The sequence below is a fragment of the Prunus mume genome, linkage group LG1 (genome assembly GCF_029339155.1).
Source record: "Prunus mume cultivar Tortuosa linkage group LG1, ASM2933915v1, whole genome shotgun sequence".
Taxonomy (NCBI): domain Eukaryota; kingdom Viridiplantae; phylum Streptophyta; class Magnoliopsida; order Rosales; family Rosaceae; genus Prunus; species Prunus mume.
The window spans coordinates 24,262,243-24,288,122 of record NC_142698.1 but is presented as its reverse complement, the minus strand read 5'-3'; the positions used below and the strand labels follow the sequence as shown (position 1 = coordinate 24,288,122).

General features: G+C 38.4%; 4 protein-coding genes across 5 annotated transcripts; 2 read left to right on the top strand and 2 right to left on the bottom strand.

Annotated features, from left to right (window-relative positions):
• The first annotated feature begins 229 nt into the window (after nt 1-229).
• On the top strand, nt 230-4,470 carry LOC103320945 (Double Clp-N motif-containing P-loop nucleoside triphosphate hydrolases superfamily protein). Its single transcript, XM_008222684.2, has 3 exons — nt 230-1,477; nt 1,884-2,130; nt 2,334-4,470. Exons 1-3 carry the CDS (start codon nt 303-305, stop codon nt 4,224-4,226), a joined length of 3,315 nt encoding a protein of 1,104 aa, XP_008220906.2. The 5' UTR covers nt 230-302; the 3' UTR covers nt 4,227-4,470.
• A 7,676-nt stretch (nt 4,471-12,146) lies between these two features.
• LOC103320952 (zinc finger (CCCH-type) family protein) lies at nt 12,147-15,474 on the top strand. 2 transcript variants are annotated; one of them, XM_008222694.3, is made up of 2 exons: nt 12,147-12,353; nt 12,977-15,474. In XM_008222694.3, exon 2 carries the CDS (start codon nt 12,993-12,995, stop codon nt 15,093-15,095), a length of 2,103 nt encoding a protein of 700 aa, XP_008220916.2. In that variant the 5' UTR covers nt 12,147-12,353; nt 12,977-12,992; the 3' UTR covers nt 15,096-15,474. The 2 variants fall into 2 exon arrangements, with proteins under 2 accessions (XP_008220916.2, XP_088907091.1); XM_089050965.1 differs by lacking the exon at nt 12,147-12,353 and adding an exon at nt 12,405-12,668.
• Nucleotides 15,475-17,479: 2,005 nt separating this feature from the next.
• LOC103321137 (uncharacterized) lies at nt 17,480-19,152 on the bottom strand. Its single transcript, XM_008222909.2, has 2 exons — nt 17,995-19,152; nt 17,480-17,873 (listed from the first exon to the last, which is right to left on the bottom strand). Exons 1-2 carry the CDS (start codon nt 18,917-18,919, stop codon nt 17,545-17,547), a joined length of 1,254 nt encoding a protein of 417 aa, XP_008221131.2. The 5' UTR covers nt 18,920-19,152; the 3' UTR covers nt 17,480-17,544.
• An 847-nt stretch (nt 19,153-19,999) lies between these two features.
• LOC103320961 (omega-3 fatty acid desaturase, chloroplastic-like) lies at nt 20,000-22,624 on the bottom strand. The gene is made up of 8 exons (XM_008222705.2): nt 22,189-22,624; nt 21,720-22,089; nt 21,294-21,360; nt 21,108-21,200; nt 20,832-21,017; nt 20,664-20,744; nt 20,445-20,582; nt 20,000-20,339 (listed from the first exon to the last, which is right to left on the bottom strand). Exons 2-8 carry the CDS (start codon nt 22,073-22,075, stop codon nt 20,145-20,147), a joined length of 1,116 nt encoding a protein of 371 aa, XP_008220927.2. The 5' UTR covers nt 22,076-22,089; nt 22,189-22,624; the 3' UTR covers nt 20,000-20,144.
• Nucleotides 22,625-25,880: the final 3,256 nt, after the last annotated feature.

The following is a 25,880-nucleotide window of genomic DNA, read 5'->3' as shown; positions in this document are numbered from 1 at the left end:
AGACACTCTAAAACAAACAACTCCCGTTACTGCTGCTACAACCGCAGCATTCAACCAACCATACAAACATGCCAACGACACCAAAATCTATCTCTCTCTTTCTTTCTCTTTTATACTCCTCCCTCCCTCTGATTGCATAATTTATTCACAACCTTTTCTGAATAATTTTTTTATCTATATTTTATTTCTTCTATCTCAGCCCTCAAAATCGCCAAACGAAGACACGTATAAATATAGACAGAGTGGTTTTGTGTGTGCGTGTGTATACATAATTTATATTAATACATATAAGCTAGCCGGCGATGCCGACGCCGGTGAGCGCAGCAAGGCAATGCTTGACGGAAGATGCGGCACGTGCTTTGGACGACGCGGTGGCGGTTGCGAGACGGAGGAGCCACGCGCAGACGACGTCACTGCACGCCGTCTCGGCCCTGCTGGCGTTGCCCTCCTCGACTCTCCGCGACGCCTGCGCACGCGCACGGAGCAGCGCGTACCCTCCACGACTCCAATTCCGAGCTCTTGAGCTCTCCGTCGGTGTCTCCTTGGATCGATCGCCGTCCTCGAAAGCTCAGGATGAGCCTCCGGTCTCGAACTCGCTCATGGCGGCGATCAAGCGGTCTCAGGCGAACCAGAGGCGGCATCCAGAGAGCTTCCACCTGCACCAGATTCACAACCAGCAGCAGACGGCGTCGCTTTTGAAGGTCGAGCTCAAGCACTTCATTTTATCAATCTTAGACGACCCGATTGTGAGTCGGGTGTTCGGTGAAGCCGGGTTTCGGAGCTGTGATATAAAGCTCGCGATTCTTCACCCGCCGGTGACTCAATCGACCCGGTTTCCTCGGACCCGGTGCCCGCCCATTTTCTTGTGTAACTTAACGGATGCGGACCAGGCCCGACCTGGCTTCAGCTTCCCGTTTTCCGGGCTCGAAGACAGAGATGAGAACATTAGAAGAATCAGCGACGTGTTAGTTAGAAAGAGCGGGAAAAATCCGTTGCTAATCGGTGTTTGTGCCAGCGAAGCTCTCAAGAGCTTCACGGAGGCCGTACAGAAAGGTAAAACAGGGCTTTTGCCAGCTGAAATCACTAGTTTCAGTGTGGTTTGCATTGAGAAGGAGATTTCCGAGTTTGTTGTCGATGGCGGGAGTGAGGAGAAGATGAGTCTCAAGTTCAAGGAGGTGGGTCAAATGGCTGAGCGTTGCTCTGGAGCTGGAACAGGTATTATAGTAAACTATGGTGAATTGAAGGCTTTGGTGGGTGAGGGTGTGGTAGGTGAATCTGTGAGCTTTGTGGTGATGCAGTTGAAGAACTTATTGGAGATTTACAGTGGGAAGTTATGGTTGATTGGTGCTGCTGCAAATGATGAAGTGTACACGAAGCTTTTGGCTCTGTTTTCAACTATTGCGAAGGATTGGGATCTCCATCTTCTTCCCATTACTTCTTCTAAAGCTTCAATGGAAGGAATTTACTCTAAATCCAGGTGGTTATCCAACTCTAGTTTTTGTTTCTGTGCTCCTTTTCCACTTGTTTGTGCAAATGCTAAATATATATACGTGGGTTGAAGCTTCATTTGTGTCTGAAATTGCTTGGAGTTATGCATGGATTATGGTTTGAGTTTAATATGCAAATTAGTTGGATGTTTGTGGAGAAAAGACGTATTGTTTATTTCATCACTCTGGTTTTAGGTTCTAAAATTTACTTTTGAATAGATATTTTTTAATCCATATATGTGTGTTATGAAGTACATGTTATAATGTTTAAGTCGGTAGTGTTATTATTAGTGGTGTATGTATGGAAAGAATGTATCTTTCAAGTTATGCACTGTAGTGTCTGACTGTTTTGTGCCCGTTGGATCTCACAGTTCCATGCTCATGATATACTTACAGCTTGATGGGGTCCTTTGTTCCATTTGGAGGATTCTTTCCTGGACCGTCCGACTTTAAAAATCCATTGAGCAGCACGTATCAATCTTTTAGACGTTGTCATCAGTGCACAGAGAAGTATGAGCAAGAAGTAGCTGCTATTCGGAAATTAGGATCAACTATTTCAGCAGCTGATCAGTGCTCGGATAGCTTGCCTTCTTGGTTGCAAATTCCAGAACTTGTTACTGGCAAGGGAGTGGATCTAGAAAAGGTGTGTAATAATCCCTTTGAAATGTAATTCTGTGGCTCAAGTTGGCATAACTTTTGTGTGCACAAGCATGCCTTCACGCACGTACACATGCAGTTTAACATGCATGTTTCTTGTAACTGTTTTGGATTTTAATCTGTTAGCTGTATTTCCTCAAATAAATTGTGACAAACATATGTGTAAGTGTGCTTCATTATTCAGTGCAGACCAAAGATGATCAAACAACATTGAATGCTCAAGTATCAGCACTGCAGAAAAAATGGAATGATATATGCCGACAAAATCATCACACTCAACCATTCCCTAAAGTGGATTGTTATCAAACAGGGTGTCAAGTTGCATCTGCTAGGGGCTCTCGAGCCGTTGTGGATGGGAAAGCAAATAGTGGTGAAGATTCATGTCTAAATGAAAGCCATTCTGCTATTCAATATGGCTGTAAGCCGATGAACATGCAAACGAGTTTTCTATTAAAACAGAACTTACCGATGCAAGTAGTTTCTAATGCCGAGAATGCTAGTCCCCAGTCTGAACTATTGGCAAAAGATTCAAAGGGTCAGCGACTTGAATTGGGGAGCCCCTGCTGTTCTCCTTACCCTATCCACAGTGTGAATCTTCCGACTGACCACACATGTTCTTTGTCTGTCACTTCTGTGACTACGGATTTGGGATTGGGGACATTATATGCATCAACTTGTCTGGGACCAAGACGTCCTAGACTACAAGATCATAAAGAGAGTCTAGGACACCTCTCTGGTTCCATTTCTGCTGACTTTGATGCATTAAGTGAGAATACTTCACAGCAAATAGCCCAGTCCTCTTCTTGCTCTGGATCTGATGTTGGAGGGCAGTGTGATCCAAGAGATATCAAATCACTTAGGAGAGTTCTCAAAGAAAAGGTTGGCTGGCAAGATGAAGCCATATGCACTATTAGTCAAGCTGTGTCAGATTGGAGATCTGGTGGTGGAAGGAATCGGGGTTCAAAACTCAGAGGTGATATATGGCTGACTTTGATTGGGCCTGATAGAGTCGGAAAGAAAAAAATTGCTCTAGCACTTGCTGAGATATTGTTTGGAACCAGGGAAAGCCTAATCTCTGTTGATCTGGGATCCCAAGATAGGGGTTACCAGTCAAATTCGATTTTCCAATGCGAAGGCTCCGATGATTACGATCTGAAGTTTAGGGGTAAGACGGTTGTTGATTATGTTGCAGGGGAGTTAAGCAGGAGACCCCATTCGGTGTTCTTCCTGGAAAATGTAGATAAGGCCGACTTTCTGGCCCAGAGCAACTTGTTACAGGCCATTAGGACTGGCAAGTTTCCAGACTCTCATGGGAGAGAAATCAGCATTAACAACATAATCTTTGTGACAACCTCAGCTACCAAAAAGAGAAGCAAAAATCACTATATAGAGAATGAGCCCCGTAAGTTTTCTGAGGAGATTATACTTGCCGCCAAGAGATGTCAAATGCAGATACGAAATCTTGGGGATGTCAACCAAAGTAAGGGTGTGAATGTGAGGATTGCACCAAGAGAAGGAACCTCAAACCCATTCTCCGTAAATAAAAGAAAGCTGATTGACACAAATGTCTCCATCGATCAATCCTTTGAATTACAGAAACGGTCCAACAAGGCGTTAAGGTCCTTTCTGGATTTGAATCTGCCAGTGGAGGAGACAGACGAGTGCATAGATTCTGAAGGTTTTGACAGTGATTCCACCTCTGAAAACTCAGAAGCTTGGTTGGAAGATTTCCTTGATGAAGTGGATGTAAAAGTGGTCTTGAAGCCATTTGATTTTGATGCGCTTGCTGAGAAAATAGTAAAGGAAATCAATCAAGAATTCAAGAAAATCTTTGGATCCGAGGTGCAGCTGGAGATTGATTTTGGTGTCATGGTGCAAATACTTGCAGCTGGGTGGTTATCAGAAAGGAAGAAAGCACTAAAGGAGTGGATCGAACAGGTTCTCTGTAGAAGCATTGATGAAGCACGTCAGAAGTACTGCCTCACCGGTCATTCTGTAATGAAATTGGTTGCCGGCGAGGCCCTGTCTGTCGAAGAGCAAACTCCCAGTGTTTGCCTTCCTGCTAGAATTAGTTTGAACTAATTTTTTTCGCCCACTGTGCTTTTTGTAAGTACATGTATACCGTAGCGTTTTAGCATAATAGCATTTGGCTGCTTTTCTAATCAATCCTATATATTTTTTTGGGGTAAATCATTTTGTGTTGTATTGACTTGTTTTGTAAGAATGTACATGTTCCCTCTTGATCTGCAAGCAGGCAGTTGTACAGCTTGTACTGTTGTATTATCTGTTCCTTGATCTAATGTATCAGCATCAGGTTGTTTATTTATATGCAAATGTAGAATGTAGTGAGTTATCCAATCTAATTCAATCCCATGCACCGAACACGCCCAAAATGAGCTTGGGTATGGGCCATATGCCTTAGAGAAGATTTTGCTCAAATTGCAGCAACTTTGAGCGACCACAAGGCAAATTCCTGCTCACAGATCCTACAACTGTTGTAGAGGGTTGGATTGGATTGGAGGCTTGCAGCCCATAATTTGTGTCAATGGGCCTTCTTTTGCTGGTTCATGACCTAAATGGGAAAAATAATAAATTCCCAGTGTACCTCCAAATGTTCAAGTTCTTTGGCTTATTCAAAACAGAAAAAGGCAAACCAATAAATAAAATAAAAAAGTCCACATATTGCTGTTACACCATCCCACTAGCATCATGACTATTGTGCATTGTTTGTCATCCAACTTTCACTTTCAAAATTATATGTTCCTTACTTTATGAAAAAGATAAACCGACAATCGAAATTTTGGAACAAAGTGATTGTATTTCCACTTTCTGAAAAAGCAGAACAATCTAGCTTACCTTTTTTGTATAGCTGATTTTCTTCATAAAAATCAGAAAAAAGCTCATATGAAGCCAATTTGATCTTCTCAACATTTTTTTTATTTTTCTTTGTCATCTAAAAATAAGTAATCTTGATTGTATTTTTTGTGTATTTGATCTTTTTATGCAACTAATTAAGCTCTAAAATTATGAGAGTATCAGTATACTTTTCGATACTGTATGGGAACGCAAATAATATCACGCAGTTTTATAATAAAAAAATTATTATTAAAATATATATATATGTATAGGAGAAAACCAAAAACATGCACCGTCCTCTGTCTCATCATCTAATGAGAATCTACAACATTTGATGCTGATAGGATGGAATGGAACTAGTGTGATAACACACAAAATAAAAATGTCTATTTTCCACCAAAGAAAACGACACCAACTCCAAGTGATTCTGACCTGCTTTTGCTTATTTTACACATCTCTAGCCCCACTTCCTGTTGTCTTACATGCAATCTTTGATGTCGTTTACACCTTGGTGGGGTCGTTTTTAATCACACCTCATTGACTTTCCAATTTGGATGGCGAGGGCTTTTCTTTGAGTTCCCGTAGTCAAGTTTGGCTTTGCCTTTGGAGCACGCTGGGAGCCGTTGATCGTGAACTGTGCACGAGGAAGGCCGTCCGATTGTCGTAGTGTTGAAGTTGGATTTTTATTTTTATTTTCATATTGAAATGTAGTGCCCCAGAAGATGGACTTTCTGCTTATCCACTTAGTCATGAATTGTCTTTTTGCTCTTGTCCTAGAGCTCAAACATCATATTCCTACTTTCTTCAATACAAAATTCAATATTTACCACCCATGACTTCAATGACTTACGACTCTTCAACGAGGAAAGTCACTCATGGGCACATGTACGATTATGAAATACACATCTATTATCATAATTATGAAATATACATCCATTAATTGTTGATAGTTATCGATGGATGTGCACTTGATTGTAGGACCAACACTCATTTTAACAAAACTCCCTTAGTAATTGAAAATTAGAATGATTGGATTCTCCTTTGTTAAGCTTGACTCAAGAATGGCTATTGAGCTCATTATGCTTGAAAATTTTTAGACGATTGAGCTTTATTCTCTCTAGTAATCGTTGAAGAATTTGCTTCCAATACTTTCATAATTATTGAGCTTTATTCTCTCTAGTGAACCGCTAAACTTAAGCACTTAATTATGATAGTCCTTAGATTCATTCTAAATTCATAATTTTAGCAACCGAAAACTCCATTAGACTATACATAATAAGATAACATAATTTTGGATTGAATCTAATGAACTCTGATTGGAGCACTTGCTGCCTTTTTTTTTGGGTTAAAGGTAGGAAGAGGGAGAGAGATTTAGTCACATGCACTAGTGCTTAAGAGTTTTGAACTTGTGACCGTTGGTCTTAGATCAAACATATTTTTCCAATGGAGCACTTATTTGCTTCGATCACGACAAATACAACTTACCCATATTTTTCTATCTCACCATGCCTTTCGACTTACCCATTGTTTTTTATTTTATAAATTTGTTTATGTGTTAAAAAGCAAATAGATGATTCGGCGGTGTTAATAAATAGGACTATAATCAAATTTGATCATAACCGCATTATGCTCCCATGATCATGATTGTTGCGAGTTTGGTCATCATGATTGGATTATAGTTGTGCAATGAAGATCACCATTCAATGTGATCATTGTTAATACATGAATATTGAAATATTATTCAACTAATTTGATAGGGGGATAGAGCCTTCTATTTATAAAAGCGAATTTCACTAAAGAAAGGAAAGACAGAAAAAATGAAAATATGTTGCAAAAGTGATGGAGATGATCAAGCTCAATGGGCAATATCAAGGCATGATGAAGATCTGATGGAGCTGGTGAAGGTAATCAAAACTTAATGGAGGCAATTAGCAACTATTAATTTTTTTAATTTTAAATATAGTACAAGCGATAGTCTACACTAAGACCACCTCCACCGCAGCCCATTTTGTCAGGGCAAAGGTCCCCCGGGTTTGGACCTCCAGCGAGAAGCGGCAAGCCCAAGGGCGATCTTGCTGGGCTTAAGCTCGAAGGCATTGGCCAACGAGCACATTTGAATTTTTTTATCGTTGGCGCGTGAGTTTCACTCACGAACCAATGGTAAAAAATTTACTCGCTTCGATGACGTACGTCATCACGACAAGACCAATGGGAAAACGCCACGTGGCCCAACCCGACGCTTCAATTGTTTTTTTCTAGAAATCCAACGGTCTTCGTTTTTTGCTAAAAAATTTGAAAAATTCTGATTTTTTTTTTTTAAAAAAAAACCAAAAAATTCTAGATTTTTTCCCTATAAATACATAACAATTTTATTCATTTTTCACACCAAATCTTCATACAAACTCTTCTCCTTCCAATATTTTTTACTTTCCACTCACATTTTTCTACTACTTTCCAGTTCATGGAGCAACTTAGGAAGATATTGCATTGTGTCAGTCTTGGGTGAACGTTAGTCATTGCCCTGTCACGGGTAATGAGATGAAGTCCTCTAATATATGGAGCAAAATTCATGAAGAATTTTGTCAAAGATCGGGTTCCATTTGGACCAAAATGGCGTTGTCTAGTATATAGAAAATTATGAATAAAGAGTTAGGGAAATGGAGAAATGCCTTGACAAAAGTAAGGGAGAACATTCGAAGCAGGCAAAATCTATCCGATGAGGTAAAATATTTATAATTGCCATTTTAATCAATTTAATGTAACTTTTTTTTTAATTGCATATTCTATTTCTTTTTCTTGCATAATTTTTTTTTTTGGCATTTCCAATTTGTCTATATTTTCTTGCATAATCAATTTTTTTCTTGCATTTCAAAATTGTTTATGTTTTCTTGCATAATCTTTTTTTTTTCCTTGCACTTCCAATTATTTATTTTTAATAGATCATACAAGCACAAGTTTGGTTCGGTGCCATGGGGCAAGGCAAAAAAAGTTTCTTGCATCATGAATGTTGGGAAGTTGTGAAGGATTGTTCGAGATTCAAAATTATTCCCACAGGTCCAGTGGTTGTGTTGAATGAGACGCCGCTCCACAATTCGCCAACAACCGATTTGCCATTAGACTCCCAAGTGGAAATGGAGTCACCACTTCCACGTGTGCTGAGACCTATTAGGAGAAAAGCGGCAAAGGCCAAGATAGGGAGCACTTCGAACAATGAATGTGCACAATTTTTGGAGCAAATAGCTAAGAACACCGCACTAAGAATTGAGAGAGACTTGAAAAGAGACGAAGCGGACATGGCATGACATGAAGCATTTACAATTCAAAGGCAGCAGGCACAAGAAAAAGACATGGAGGATATAGAGATGAAAATCATGGCCATGGATACGAGTCATATGTCTCCTGAAATAAATGCCTATTGGAAGCTAAAATGAAGGGATGTGACGAGAAGAAAACTTTTCCATGACGACGAACCTAGCAATACGGATTGGTTAAATGATCAAAACCATTAGGCTGTATTAAAAGATTTGTCATATGTATTAATTTGTTGTATTGTTTCCTTTTTATTCAATAAAGAAAGCATTAAATAATATAACTATTTATTAAAAACATTTGCGCATCAAAACAAAGATTAATTAAAAACAAACCTTAATTTATTGCAAACAACACACAAAACACAACCATACTTAAAAGCATAATTTAAAAAAAAAAACCATAATTCCAAAAAACACCACACACAAAATAAAGCATAATTAAAAACAAAGCATAATTCCAAACAAATCTTGACTTCATCCATTGTGATTGCCTTTCATCTCCCACAAGTGCTCGATCAAGTCAACTTGACGTCTCTCGTGAATGTATGAAGATTGCATTTCTTGATAATGATCAATCATGGGGTTGTTGCATCGACCATCCCGAATTAACGGTTCGGACTCCATTGGTTGTCTATTTGGTCCTATCGGCCAGCTTTTTTCCTTCTCGAATTAGGGATTCGGAATAATTTTCACGAATGTCATCCACCTATGATAAATTCCGTCGACAAGGTAGTACACACCAAAGTATATGGTATTATTGATTTGGTACGTGATATGGGGGGAATGACCTCGCAATACATCGTCGAACACCCGAGATTGACCAAGGACATTGAGGTCATTTTGAAATCCTGCAACTTTGAAGAAGGCATGCCAAACCCAACAGTCGAATGAAGCTACGACCTCTAAAATTATACTTTTTTGGCCCTTTCGATTCCCAGTCTCCTTGCCAAGCAGTTGGACAATTCTTCCACGGCCAGTGCATGCAATCGATACTTCTAATCATTCGTGGGACCTCGAGCCTCAGCTTTTTGTAGAAGCCTTTGCAGGTCCTTAGGCGTAGGTTTGTGAAGGTACTCTCTTGTGTACAAATTTTTTACTGCATCACAGAATCTCACCAAGCACTATAGGATAGTTGATTTTCCCATCCTTGCAATCTCATCCACATGCTCTCAAACAGCATCATACTTTTGAATGAAGTATGTGTCGTAATTACAAATATCATGCATGATTTTTTGGAACAAATGTGGCTGCATTCTATATCTCTCTTGAAAATTACAAACATGATATAACGAATTTGGGATAAAGTAATCTTCCAAGAGATTCTTACCCTGGGACTCCCTACTTCTGTCCACGTTCAGGGCACGACGACGGCGGTGTTGCCTTGATTGATTAAGCATACACACCGCTGCTACAAGCATTTCTTCTTTTTCTTCATCGGCTTCCTGATCTTCATCAACACATCTGCAATGGATTTCTTCCTCTTCTTGCTCTTGCCTCTCCAACACCCTCCTCAAGTTTGACATTGAGAGTAGAATGCGTTTTGTAAAATTTGAGAAGTGAAAGAATATATAAGATATGGTGTGAGATGTATAAGTTGATGGTATAGTTTTATAGAGGGATTCAGAAGATAGAGATGACACGTGGCACAATTTTAGAGGGTGAGAATCTTATTTGAAATCTAAGATTATAATTTTTTTTTAAATATATGAAAATCTTATCTGACATGGGACACGTGGCGCAATTTTAGAGGGTGAAAATCTTATCTGCAATCTGAGAATATAATTTTTTTATAAATATATGAAAATCTTATCTGACATGGGACATGTGACGCAATTTTAGAGGGTAAAAATTTTATCTGAAATCTAATATTATAATTTTTTTTAATGAATATTCGAAAATTTTATCTGGAATAAGACACGTGGCAACTGAGATTCTCATCCGAAAATCTTTTCTAAAAAATGATGGACATGTGGCAACCAAAAATCTTATCCGAAAATGTTATCTGAAATTTTAGGTGATAATTTTATAATAAATAGTGACACGTGGCATCCGAAAATATTATCTGAAAAGCTTATCAAAATTAATGGTTGAAAGTATAAAAAAATAGGAAATATAGTATAATGAATAGTAATTGCCTTAGCCTTTTGGGATGAAACCAAAAAAGGTAAGGCTGCCATTTTTCACGTGAATAGTATCAGCCATTGTCTTGCCATTGCCTTAGCCTTAGCCTTTTGGGGTGGACATGCTCTAAGGCACCGTTTGGTTCACGGAAAGGATTTATGGGGAAATTACTTCCTATGTCATTTGCCAAGGGATGGGAAAGGGAGATTCATTTCCCATGTTTGGTAATCCTTGGATAGTAACTAAGAAATACCACTTTATTTCCTTTCACTTGTTTGGTTTGTGTAGGAATGTAAAATAAAATTTGTTTAATTTTCCAATTATCCCTGTATGAAATCAAATGAAAAAAGAATGCATTTAATGTTATATTGTAATTCTAAATTATTAATGGGGACAATATGATTATGAAAAATATGTATTTAATGTTGGCTCATTTTCCCAAATTTTTCTATGCGGGGGAAAACAAAACCCAAGGAGAAGGAGGGCTTCACTTTCCCCTTAATTTCTCATGTATAAGGCAATGATTTTCTATGCCTAGACTTACCAAATATGGGAAAACAATTATTTCCCATTCCCAAGCCTCATTTCCCATGAACCAAAAGGGGCTTATAGGGTAAGGAGATTTTTTACACACACAAAAAACTAAAATGTCATGGAGTTTCAAACTTAAGACCTCTTGTCTGCAAATCAAGACCTTTTTACTTCGGGCTAGATTCCATTAATAATAACCATTATTTTAAAATGTGATACTAGAGATACCAATTTTTGTTTTTGTTTTTGTTTGACATCATCTATTGTGGCAGTAGTTCATTTGTTTTTTTAAATTTATCCACGCCACAGCAGAATCATATCAGTTTTCTTCTCAATATTAGTATAATAGGTTAATGTATCTAGTATAATTATACTTTTTAATTGTAATTTTTTCCTTAAAAAATGCGTAAATAATAATTTAATTTAATTTATGAAAAGGAATCTCATAAAAAAAATTCTGAAAAATAAAGTAAACATAAATAGTTAATTTGTTTTTTTTAATGACACGGGGGGTAAAACATAAATAGTTAAATTGTGGCAAAGATAATTCTGGAAAACCGGTAACAATAAATGAGAGCGCCCCACGATGGTAGACTTTTTGGCCCGTTTTATGACGTCATTAATCCGACTGGGAATTCAAATTTTTTAGCAGGCGAGACGAAAGCGAGGGTTCTAGAAAGCATCGAACCGCTCTCATTCGTCGATGCCTTCAAGAATTCTAAAGTGCGCAATACGCAACAACATCAAACCCAGGACCGATTAAGTCACACAGCGCCTCCAAATACAACCACGACAGACAATCGCACGGGGATAAGACTGTTGAAAAATCAAACTCCACAAGATTGACTAATCTCCATGTCCACTCATCTTCGCCATTTATGCATGAATTAGTGACGGCCGGTGAAAATAGCGTAATCCAGTAGCGAATTGGTTCATTTTCCCCACAACGAATGGACGGTGGTGGTGCGTCCACGTCAGCCACCAAAGACAAAGACGCGTAAGGCGGTGAAAATCCGGAATCTGAATACATCACTGTGGTGAGGTCGGTTTCACAGGATCAAGGACACGCGGCCATCCATTACTCGAAGGCTGTTAGATATTAAAAACATCGGGACCCACCGAGAATTTAAAATTTAGAAAAAAAGATTTTTGTGTTTTGGGTTTTTTCGGAAGAAAGAAAAGGAACGAAGACGAAGGAGGCAGAGGAGGTAGCTTTCATAGGCTCTTCTTTTTGACTCAAAACCCATAAACACTTAAAAGGAAGAAACGAAAAGTCTCTCTCTCTCTCTCTCTCTCTCTGCTAGAGTTTGGTCGTGTGGTTTAAAGAGGAGGAGTTGGGTTTTCTGAGCCACTCTGTGCTCTGCTCCTTCAATCATTTCTCTGTTGTGAGGTATGTGCCCCTGCTTTTATTTTCCTTTTTCCTTTTGTCAATTTTAATTTTTGTGTGTTCTTTGTGTTTTATTGAATGTTTGAGTTTGAATTCCACTTGGGTTTTCTGTCTTCCGGAAGTTTGTTGAATTTTCTGTTTGGATATTGAGAAAGAGAATGGGAGTTTTTCAAAGATTGGTGTTTTAATGGGTTTGTTATTTGTTGGCACTTAAAAGTTGGAATAAGGAGAAGAATTGTGTAGAGTTGAATTTGGATGGTAAGCCAGAAGGGTAGCTGCATATGGTGTTCTTGTCCCAGTTTCCTGGCAACCAAACAAGTGGGTGTGTTTGTTATGAGGGTTGTGTTTGTTGGGTTTGTAACAGATTTCTGTTTCAGTTTTGCTTGAAATTGGGTAACATATGTGTTGACATAAGGTTAAGAATGAAACCAAAGTTTGGATATTTGTGTTTTAATCTTATGCCTAGTACGCCTTTTTGATTCCCTCTTTATGAGTTTTGTTTTATGCCTTACATAATTTGAATTTTTACTCTTTCTTCAAGTTTCTTTTCCTCCATAAAGTGCCCATGCTTGTGATCTTTGTCAGAGGGTCTTTGAATTGATGTTTTGCCCTCTTTTTTTATATAGGAAGGAAGAGATTTCCATGTGCAGTGGTTCCAAGAGGAAACCTTCTTCCACTGACTTGATCATGGAGCGTGAGAAACAAGAAGGGATGCGGTATAGTTTTTCAATTTTGCTTGAATTATCGGCCTCCGATGATCTAGATGGGTTCAAAAGGGCTGTAGAAGAAGAGGGCCATGATGTTGATGAGGCAAGCTATTGGTATGGAAGGCTAATTGGCTCAAAGAAGATGGGGTTTGAAGAGAGGACCCCGCTCATGATTGCCGCTATGTTTGGTAGCAAGAACGTGCTGAATTATATCCTCCAAACATGTCTTGCTGATGTTAATAGAGCCTGTGGTTCAGATAGAGCCACGGCTCTTCACTGTGCTGCTGCTGGTGGCTCTTCTGCTTCAGCTGAGGTTGTCAAGCTCTTGCTTGCTACTTCTGCTGATGCAAGTTCTCTTGATGCTAATGGAAACCAAGCAGGTGACTTGATTGCACCTGCTTATAGTTCGACCTTCAGTTCAAGGAAGAAAGCTTTGGAGGTCATGCTCAAGGGTGTTCCCAGTATAGATGAACCTTTTGACTTTTCAGAGCAAATGGTTTATGAAACAGAAGGGCAAGAACAGCAAGAGATTACAACTCCTCGTGCTTTAAAGGATGGAACAGAGAAGAAAGAGTATCCGATTGATCTTTCTCTTCCAGACATTAAGAACGGAATTTATAGCACAGATGAGTTTAGAATGTATACTTTCAAGGTCAAGCCTTGCTCAAGGGCTTATTCACATGACTGGACAGAGTGCCCGTTTGTCCACCCAGGGGAAAATGCAAGGCGACGTGATCCAAGGAAATATCATTATAGCTGTGTTCCTTGCCCGGAGTTCAGAAAGGGGGCCTGCAGGCAGGGAGATGCTTGTGAGTATGCACATGGTATTTTTGAATGTTGGCTTCACCCTGCCCAGTACCGCACCCGTATTTGCAAGGATGAGACTGGATGCACTAGAAGGGTCTGTTTCTTTGCTCACAAGCCAGAAGAACTCCGTCCCTTGTATGCTTCGACAGGTTCTGCTGTGCCGTCTCCGAGATCATTCTCAGCCAATGCTTCTTCTCTGGACATGGGTTCAATTAGCCCACTTTCCCTCAATTCTCCATCTATGTTAATTCCTCCTGCTTCAACTCCACCGATGACCCCCTCGGGAGCCTCTTCTCCTAGGAGTGGAAACATGTGGCAAAACCAGCCAAACATTGCACCTCCCACGTTGCAGCTTCCCGGTAGCAGGTTGAAATCTACCCTAAGTGCTAGAGATATGGATTTAGACATTGAATTACTTAGTCTGGAAAGTCATCGCCGCAGGCAGCAGCGCTTGATAGATGAGATGTCTGGTTCCCCATCCAGCTGGAACACTGGCTTATCTTCTCCTTCAGCCTTTGCTGCCTCCGGGAATCGAACAGGGGAGTTGAATAGGATAGGAGGAGTGAACCCTACTAACCTTGATGATATCTTTGGATCTCTAGATCCTGCAATTTTGCCTCAATATAACGGGCCAGCATCCCAGTTACATTCTCCAACTGGGATCCAGATGCGCCAAAACATGAACCTGCAGCCCCGTCCCAGCTATTCAGCCAGCCTCTCATCCTCTCCTGTGAGGGCTTCTCCATTGTTTGGAGCTGATGCATCTAGTGCGGCTGCTGTTTTAAGTTCAAGGTCGGCTGCATTTGCAAAGCGGAGTCAGAGCTTCATTGAGCGTAGTGCTGGCAACCGTAATCCAGGGTTTTCTTCACCTGCCGATTCTGGAACTTTAATGCCCTCAAACATTTCAGATTGGGGCTCTCCTGGTGGCAAATTAGACTGGGGTGTGCAGGGGGAAGAGCTGAACAAGCTGAGGAAATCTGCTTCTTTTGGATTCCGAAGCAGCGGGAGCAGTTTTTCAAATGCTCCAACCATGATGCCAGGAACTGCTGATGAGCCTGATGTATCTTGGGTTCAATCTCTTGTCAAGGATGCACCACCACCTTCGCAACTCGGGCAATTTGGTTTTGAGGATCAGCAGCAGCCGCAGTGCCACCCTAACAATGGAGGTCCAGAGATGCTCCCTGCTTGGGTGGAGCAGCTCTACTTGGAGCAGGAGCAGATGGTGGCTTAATTATAAGTTCAGTCCCAGGATTGCTCCTTTGTTAACCTTTAACGATATTAATTTTTGCCATTTTTTAAATTTTTATTGTATTCATCATAAGTAGGTTCAAGGAACTGGATAAGAGGGGAAATACCCGACGGAGAAAAAAGATAAGTCGTGCAGAATGCAAGTTCTGCTCATACTGTTTCCTTTTAATTTATCTAGTCTTCATTGTAGTTTCCATGTGAATCTCAAGCAGAAAGATGCTGGACTTGAGATGGCCTTTCACCTATGATAGCATTAATTTAGATATTGTTGGTCGGTTGTATACCTTATATCATATGTATGGCCAGCTCGTAAACTCATGAATTTATTCATAAATTGATAATGTTCATACCAATTTGGCCAACTTTATGTTCTCATGTTGATTCTAATGTGTACCTTTTGCTAGTCAAGTGAAATATCAGTCGTTTTTCTTTTAATGTCTTGGAACCAATTGAAAATACAGTTCCTTACCCCAGCCCCCTCCCAAAATCTTGTGCAATCAACAGTGCCCTGTTCTAAAGTTTTCTGCTTTCAAATTCCTTCATTTTTTCCATCTGTGGTTACTGCCATGGGGTTTCTTGTCTTTTCTGAAATCTGCATATTACTTTCGGCTTTCCAAAGGTGGATCTCAGTGGTTCTGTCAATTGGTGATATTTGTTGAGCACAAACAGATAAAGGCAAACCTACTTGCTCTACTTTTTGGGTCCTTGAATCTAACTTTAGTAGTTGGGCAATTGTTAGTGGTATGAGCACTGGAAAAAGGAAGGATGGTAGTGGCTTAGTCCCAACAGCCAGAGATGCCTTGGCCCATAAGTATAGGTGGCGATTTATGATACGATATGATGACAATCAATTTGAACACTACACAAATATGAGAGTTTCTATAATGAGGAGCTATGTTGAGGGGTTATAATAAATTCAATAGTCCAATAATAACTCTGCATGAATTGAACGGCTATTAAGGACCCTCTCACTATAACCCCTCATTCTAGCCTATCTGGACAAATATAGACCCCATGGATGCATGTTTAGCACAATAAACACTGCTCAACAAATATTATAATAATAAAATGCTAACCTTTCTTATTTTTTATTTATTAATAATATGAGTTATTGTATTATTACATTATTATTTTTGTATCATGTTGCTTACCCTGCTTATCGATCAAACAGGATGTTGACACGAACACTATACGACTACAAATGAATCAACCCGAATACGACCCATTGCCACCCATTAATCCGTGTGTTCACACGAACACTACACGACTATAAATGAATCAAACCAAACACGACCCATTGCCACCCATGAGTCTCTACCTCTAAAACCAAAGCAATTTGAGATTCATCAGTCCTACCCACTGAAAACACATTGGAACTTTATCCCGGGTGATGGCCATGACTGCCCCATCCAGTCCAGTCCGGACTGTACAGATGGTTGAGTGTTGATGGGCAGCATTCCCCTTTTATTTTAAACCATCACAAACAAGTAACCTAAAATTGATGTTCAACTGCCTACTTTGTTACTAGTCAAGAACCTCCTTTAATAAAAGGAAGAGGTACAACCAACTTTTAAACTACATGAGCTGGTGGTGGTGACATGTATGTGATTTCTACTGGTTGAAATTTTCAAACAAAAAAGCTTTTTTTTTTCCTACCCTAAAAAGGCCCCTCCTGAAATTGTTCTTTTACCCTAGTGTACCCATTCTAAATCCACTTTGGTTTGCCTAAAAAACTTGACCAAGCATTTTAAATGAAAAATTGTTGCCTGAATTGATTGACTAGGACCAGCTTCCATTGCAGATGTTCCTCTGCTGGTAGAGAGGATAAGAATTAAGCACCTTTTTATAATGGCAAGTTTGAATGTTGAATATGCAGTCTACAAAGGGGAGGGAGACTAACCAAAAATCAAAGTTGAGCAGAAAGAGTGGGAGCTAGTGCTTTTTTTTAAGGAAAATACTTACCTCCTTATCATGTAGTATGAGCTTTTACATTCCTGTCAATAACAGTGTAATGTGTGTGCAAAAGTTTTTACTATGAATTATTTTTGCATATGTGTAAAATTATGATTCGTAGGAAAGAGGAGTATCTCCTTACAAGGAAAGAAACATTATCTTTTTATAATGTCATGACTTTCAATCATGGTTGTGTCCAAAACTTGATTAAAATTATCTCAGAAAGTCATTGGTTTGAAGGTTGAGCTCTAACTCTTTTGATGACAAAGAGTTGAGTGGCAAAGTCAGAATTAAGTTGTTGTGCAAAGTTTTGAATCGCATTATAATATTCTTGTTTTGGCAAAAGAATCACATTATAATATTGAATTTACAGAAGAAAAAAAGTGGATTGTCTTGGCACAGTAAAAGAAGGGGTAGAATAATTTTGTTAGTTTGGTTTAATTTTATTGTAATGCCAAAGTTACAAAGGTTTGTAAATCTTACAGGTTTTGAATTTTCAAGGGTAAGTCAGCAAATTGATCTACCAGCTCATCTAATAATTGATCAAGAATTTGAGACTCAAAATCTGCACCAATGCCTGCAGAACCTGCTTGGTTCCAACTGCCTTTGTTGTGTATGATCCAATTTGAGCTAACCAATTCATCTTCAACCAGCCTACAAATTTCCCCACACATCTCAATGTGCTTTCCACTGTGAAACTCTTTCTTCCTTGATCCGAGACATTTGCCTTCTCTTGCCTTTGTTCTTCTTGCATCACCAATTAAACCATTGTCTTTACATGGACAAGGCAAGCCTGAATCTTCTTGATCTGGTGTGCAACATTTAAAGTAATTTAAAATTTAAAACCATGCTATAATTGGTGACTGTATGAAACAACTATTTCAAGCTTAAGTTTGAAAGATGGTGTGTACAAAATTGAGGAGACAAACCTGAGGTAGGAGCTTCTGGATCAACAAGAAATTGACCACAATCAAGAACCGAAACTGGACTTAAATCTTCTGAGCTGCATTCAGATTCTACATTCTTAAGAACATCACAGATTGTAGGAATTGAAGCACTTTTTGAATCTTTAAGTATACCATTAATATTGCCAATTTTGTTACTGGGATTATCAGAGCTACTTCTACTTCTTCTGAGAATCTTCCTCCCATTCAAATCCTTCAAAACCCTTCTGCTCTTTCCTTCTTGAACTTGCTTCTTTTTCTTATCTGCCTCTCTTTCTGTTATGTTTTCATTGTTTTTGCTCTTCCCTGCTCTTTTCTGCTTCCCTTCTCTACAACCCATTTCGCCTTTCCTCCCTTTTGATCTCATTTCCTTGCCTTTGCTCTCATTCTCAAAGCTGAGAATAAAGAACTCCTCATTTTCAAGCTCAAGAAATGTTGGCATCTCTCGAAATGACCGCGTCGACTTGACCTTGCGATGTTGTGCCTGCATTGGCTCATCACCACCTCCAGCAAACCGGTCCACAGAATTCATGGATTTGCTACGCGAAATTGAGTTAAGGGTTGACTGGCCGTTGACCAAGTTGACATCTGGAATTGACTCCAACCCCATCAGCCTTGCCACTAGGCTTGGAGTGGCAGCGCTCTCTGTTTTCTCCCCAGTTTTCTCCATGGACTTGAAATCCTGATCCTTGTAAGACTCCACAGAATTGGCTGCTTGTTCTTCTTCTTCTGTGATATGATCAGAAGGGTATGTGGGGAAGCTGCCATAGCAGAGAATTCTACGGAAAATGCCAGCAAGGCATCCTGCAGCAGCGCCTTTTGAATTGCACATAGCTGCATCAAAAGCAGTGGAGGTTGATGATGATGAGGAACATGAAGAAAAAGAAGGGGAAGAGCTTGGCAACTTCATGTTTGAAATTGAGCTGATAAGTAGCAAAGGGAAGTAGAAGAAACAAACACAGTGAGTGAGTGAGTGATTTGAGTTGAGTTGGGTTTAGTGGAGTTTCAACTTTCAAGTTGGAACAGAGAAAGTGAAAAAACAAAGAATGAATAGTTGTCGAGAAAGAAAAAAAAGCTGAAAAAAGGAGAGATTCAAATTTGTTTTGTAGTAGCAAACTGCAAAAGTGTGGTAATGACAGAGTATGTGAGTGAGAGAAATGGCGGGCTCTGCATTTGAATATTGGATTGTTTGGGAACATGTTACCACGCGGATTGTAAAGTCAATTTTGTACAATATGCTGTCTCCTTGTAGATATTTGGTCACATTTTTAGATAAATTATTGTATAGTGTGAAATGTTACTAATTCACCTATACGTTAGGTATCTCATATATATACACGCTTCACAATGTCAGGCCGTGAATTCATGATCAGCTGGATGGAGACAAAACTTCTTACCATTACACTAATAGAGAAACCGCAATTTCTCTACAAAATATTAATACAAACATACATATTATAACATTTGTGAATTAATTACACAATATGACGGTGCTATGGTCTCACCAATACATTAGTAGTATGTATGTGGTGTGACAGTGTGAAAGGGTTAATATTGGGTGGTGTAGATTCTGCAGTTATTTTGTAATTACTATTTAGGCATGAGGCAAGAGGAGGAGAATTGTGTGGCCAGTTGCTTAATTGAGAAACAGTTTTTGGGATCTGCAGCCCAAGAAGATGATGATCTTTCACTGTTTTGTTCAAACAGGGTCAGCTTTTAGTGGCTAAAAGAAAAGAAAACATTACAGTTTTGGGCCTGATGGTTAATGCAGTGTTCCCCCGACCGGCCCTTCTGTCATGTGTTTCTTCTTCAACTCTGGTCACATTCCCATCACAATCAATCAGAAGCCATGGCAATTGCATTGTAGCTACCTTACAGAACAAGCAAGGCAGGCTATGACTTTCTGCATACAATTTGGAGGCTTGCCAAATGATATTTTAGATTAATCTTTTCCTCGTGTGTTGTTCATTTCTTCTTCTATAGAAACATATGGCGAAAACTCATTCAACTGAGCCTTTATTGTATTCAGATGGCTTGATATGTCGGTTTCAGTTTCAGAACAAATACACAAAATTAGAGGAATTGTAAATTTTATAATAAACGGAAGAGATCAAAACATTTTTAGCTCCAAAAGATTACGAGGACTTTATCTTCTCATAAAATCTAAGACGCTTTGAATCAGTCTGATAATACACAATATCTCCTGTGTCACTGACATAGTGATCCTCTTTCATACTTGCAGCTAAAATCTTCGCCAAGTGAAATGGAATTGGGCCTGATTTTTCTGGCTCGCGATAATATTTCCCAAGAACATGCTTAGCTGCCTTTGTCTGCAAGATAATTATTCAAGCATGCAAATATTTAAAATCAATGGTTCAAAACCACCAAATGAAGCAACAAATGAATAAACCAATCTCAAGTAATGGAGAACATACTGCTTCTACTAGGTGATAGTGTGGGATTTGAGGGAACAGGTGATGTATAACATGGGTCCCAATATCATGGTGAATTTTATTAAACCATCCGTAATCGCGATCAATAGTTGTAAGTCCGCCTCTTAGGTAACTCCATTCCTGAAAAAACAACACCGTTTTGTACATAAGCACAATACAAAACACGTTTCTTTTCTTAAAGTACAAACAAAAAAAATTTACCTCGCCACGGTACCAAGGGAGTTTCGTCTCATGACCATGGTGATGCAAGTATGTGACAATGTCCAACCACATAACAAAAATCTGTAAAAATTAGAGCATGATCAAAAGACAAAAATATATAACAAAAACAATTTGGATTAGATAGTACTAGTTAACCCAATTACTTACCCAATAAGGAACAAAGTATAATTTGAGCATTTGGATAGGACCAAACACAATGGACAAATGGAAAAGCAAAGCAGCCATAATAATCCAACAAACAGTTGATGTTATAACATAACTTGTTTCATTAGGAGAGAACAGGTCGCTGCTAGGATGGAAGTGAGTGCCTTCTTTACCAGGAGCTCTATACCACTTCAGTGATAAAAGCAAAAGCAAAAATTAGAAGCTAATTAATCACACAATCAGAAGATCAATCTGTATGATTGAATTAAGAAGTCCAACCAGATAGAGAGGGAAAGAAAAGAATGGAAAAGGCATTGTGAATCTCAGCGTTTTGGTGCTGCTAGGCAAGCTTTTGTACAAAGACTCTGTCATCTAAAACAAACAAACCCAAGTTAAGGAAATGCAAAATTGAATATCAAATACAAAGCATTAGAATATAACTGAGATAATAAGAGAAACACTTACTGGAACCCAAGACTCATCATTCTCAACATGTCCATGGTTCTGATGGTGTGTTTTATGGCTGATTCTCCTGTAAGTATAAATTGTGATGTTAATAGTTATCAATAAATTATTGTGCAGAAGTACCAATTTATGGTATATGATCCATATTTTGTCAATAGAACGTGGATATTTTTCCCGAATACAAGCGATAGTTTAAGCTATGAGGGGAGGGAAATTTATCACACACGCAAACTACCAAAGTGTCATACGAGTTAGAACATGAGACGGTTGATGTGTAAGTCGAGACCCTTTTCTATTAGCCTAGTTGATAATGGTACTTGATACCAACCAATACTCCCCTATCTCTAATAAAACTATTTAAACCACATTTACAATGCTTGTATGAAGCTTAGGTACAAGAATTTAAAGAAATATGGAGGAACCCACCAGCCATGAAAAGGAACAAGAATTGCAGAATGCAAAATATGCCCCACAAAACTATTGAGCCAGCGAGAGTCTGAGAAGCTTCCATGGCCACAATCATGTCCAATAACAAATACAGCCCAAAACATGGTGCCTTGGGCAGCCCAATAGAATGGCCAAACATACCAAGTGCTTGAGTATTTGGCTATGGCTGCCAGTGCAAAAATGACAAAAATATCTCCAACAGCATAACTCAAAGACCTCCATGGATTTTTAACCCAGCAGTGTTTGGGAATTGCATCCCTAATCTCAGCAATCTTAAATGGCGGAGGAGCACTTGGGTCAAAATCAGCTTTGCCTCTGGTCACGTTAGTCTCCATATCTGTGTAATCAACTAAATGAAAAGAAAAAAAAATAATTAATTAAGAAGAAAATATTGATTATAAAATTAAAACGACAAGAAATACAGAGGAAATGAAAGAGGACTACTTACAACAGATACTCTTGGTCTTGGAGTCTCTAATAATGTGACACTTTGATATGGTTGATTAAGGGGTTGGCTATTTATATGTGTTTAGGCTCCTAATTAAATCTTAATTATGCTTTCAAAATGAATGCATGATTAATTAAATATTTAACCAATGAATTTTCTGTGGCATTTTTTTTTGGACAGAATTTCTTTTTGGGTAAGTTGTCTCGTAAGATCGCACACTTCTGTTTTAATATAAACTCGGTTTCATGGTGAGGTAGTTGTGCTTTTTTTTGTTGGTGGGCAAATGGCAGTTGTGCTTGTGATAGAAGAAGAGCAGCTAAGATAAAGTTTCTGTGCGGTTACTGATGCAGCACGGAAGCGTAAACTAGAAGAAAATCTATGTATTCAATTAGGAAGGGTACCTTGAATCCACAAGGAGGAAAAAATAAACACTCTTAAAGAGAGAGTTATTTAGTTTATAGTGAAGTTGAAAATTGGAATGACAGATTAAGGGTACAACTAGCCACCCTTAATTTAGCTATAGATGATGCATGAATCATAGGCAAGTGCATACATGAACTAGAGTATTTATGAATAGTTATTAGTAAAGGCTTAACTAGTGATTTGCCCCCTGAACTTGTATATAGCTTTCGATTCAGCCCTTATTCTTTTTTTTATTTTATAGATAATTAAGGATATGAATTTCTTTTTTTGGCCAATTTCCCCCCTACAGTCTAAATCCTCAACATTTCATCCAATTTTTAATTAAATCATTTTAAAAAAATTATTTTTTTGAAAAAAAATTGAAGAAAAAGAGTAAACCTAGTGCCAACCCCTTCCTACCCCTAACCCGAAGAACCTAGTCCTCCTTCCCTTTCCGTCTCCTCCCCTCTTCATCCTCCTCTTCCCCTCCTTCCCCTTCTATCTCCCCCACCCTCCCCCTTTGATCTCTCTGTCACCACCCTCAATCGTAATATATAGTATGGCAAATACGAGGTCATTCCCACGAGGATTGAGTTCAACTTCCAATTAGTCCAACCTAATTTACTTCACAAAATACTTTAACTACTCTAATTATATAAACAAGAAATTAAACACGTAGCATACTCACGTAAACACAAAAGGGGTTTGTGAAAGAACGATTTAATTACCAACGAAATTAAAAGACAAAACAAGTAGAAAGTCAGAAATTCAAATTAATAGAAGCACTAGGACAATGAATTCACCACTAATAATCCGATCTAGCCTCGTATTCACCTACCTATTAACTAACCATTTGATGTCGCCGCTTAGTTTTCCTTTTTCATGAATTACCTATGGTATTTATGATAACTCGTATATTCCCACATGCAATTCGCCTATGATATTTAGGTCAAATATCAACACATAGAAACTCATTAAGATTAGTGAAAACCTCCAACAAGCATGTAAACCTTAGGAGTATGGTATTTACCCTAGACGAATTATAAATCATAATCACAAGAAGCAAGCCTCAAATTAAGTATTTACTCTAATTTGCATCCGATTAACTCAATTAAAAGTCTAGATGGTGATCAAGCATCAAGATAATCAACCAAGTTATTAAGCACAGTGATTAAGAATCCAACATCAAACGGCAATCAATAGATAGGTAAAATAAAAAAAACTAGATTATCATACTAGAGCTACATCATACCCTAGCAAAAGAAAATTAGTTACACATAATCATAGATTCGACATAAACAAAAACATAAGGAAGAAACAATAAAACTTAGTCAATTGCTATACTCTTCCGGCCTCCAATTTCTCCTAGTCTTTGCGTGTGTAATTCCCCCAAAGAAGTTGTTTCTCATGCTTAAATAAAACACCACACGTCTATTCCTACTATAGCTGGGTTTTTACAGCAGCCCAAAAATAAAGAAAAACCTAATTAAAACATCAATCCAAAATGGGTAAGTAATTGACTCCTCTTCCTACTTGGATTGGGATAACACGTCAATTACTTTGCATGCACGTTTGGGGTTGTTCTTCCTCCAAGAAAATTCAGAAAAAATATGTAAATTGTAGATCTTTGTCTTATCTTTCCAGCCATATATCGCACGCCTTGAGGAAAAATTAGCAAAGTCTTCAAATAATCATTCTTCCATAGCAGCACAGTTTTGACGGAATTGCACCTTATGTTGACTTAACTTCAAAGACTGCTCTCATTGGCTGCTCCAAAAATTCTAGAAAAATTCCATAATCATCTTCAAGATCTTAGCTTTCATATCCAATGGGTCTTGTTAACTCCACTAAAAAGTCATATTTCCATTGAAAACCATTTACTTGCTCCAAAAAGCTGAAAATTGAGAAAATAAAGTAATAAGTCTTTTTTAAACCAAATTCTCCTACAAAAACTAAGTATAAAGAGTACATAAATGTGTAAATTTATGGACTTATCAAATACCCACAACTTAGATTTTGCTAGTCCTCGAGCAAAATAAAATGAAAAATAAAAACTAAAGAACACAGATAATCACCAACCGTTAGCTAACTTCCAAGAAATAAGCAACAATAACTCAAGACATTATAGGGTTAACCAAACTTTAATTGAACAATTTGGATGTAGTGTGTGAAATATCCAACATTAATACAACTCACGACTTAAGCTTCACATAAGTTAAATAACCAAATAAGAACAAGCTTCAACTTCAAATCTCATCAAGGATGTTCACTCTAATAAAAGCACTCGAAATTTGACTAGTTATTGTCACTCATAAATATGTGAGACGAATCAAAGCAATAGGATGTACTCACATAATTGAAATAAAGGCACATGACATAGATAAAAGATCTCATGGAAAGATATCGCATATTTGAAAACATTTAAACCATCCGACCATAGTCCTTTCACACCTATTCTCCACATGAGGAACCACACTTCTACTTGAATCAAGTAGGACTTTCACTAAGGTGTAATGGGGCTTAGGGTGATGGGTGAAACAAGATCTTAGCTTTCATCTCCAACTGGTCTTGTACTAAAATTCCACAATCATCTTCAAGATCTTAGCTTTCATCTCCAACTGTTCTTGTACTAAAACTCCACCAAAAAGTCGTATTTCCGTTGAAAACCATTTACTTGCTCCAGAAAGCTAAAAATTGAGAAAACAAAGTAATAAGTCCTTTTTAAACCAAATTCTCCTAAAAAAAACTAAGTATAAAGAGTACATAAATGTGTAAATTTATGGACTTATCACCTAGACCCATCCCTCAACCCTTGCCCCCTAAGACCCAGACCCATTCCATCCCTTGCCTCCAGACCCAGACCCATCCCTTCCCTCCCTTCCAGCGGTGACAACAGATCCCTACTCCCACCCCCAACCCACAAAACCCAACCCGCACCTGCACAGAGAGAGAGAGAGAGAGAGAGAGAGAGAGAATTTCAATTTTCAATTTTTTATTTTTTTTACTTTTTTTTAAACGTACAAAATGACCATTTGCCCTCATATTTAACGGCAAATTGGAAGAAATGTTGTGGATTTACACTGCAAGGGGAAAATTGGCGTAGAAGCATATGGGGTAAATCGAAAGTTAGGTATAAGTTCATGGGGCAAATCACCAGTTAACCCATTAAAAAAAGACATGAATCTAACATTAAATATGTGTTTAATTTATTTATTAAGTAAATGAATCAAGAGTAATTATTCATTGAACCTTGTTCTTGATTATGATGCCTCATCAGTTCCACCATTACC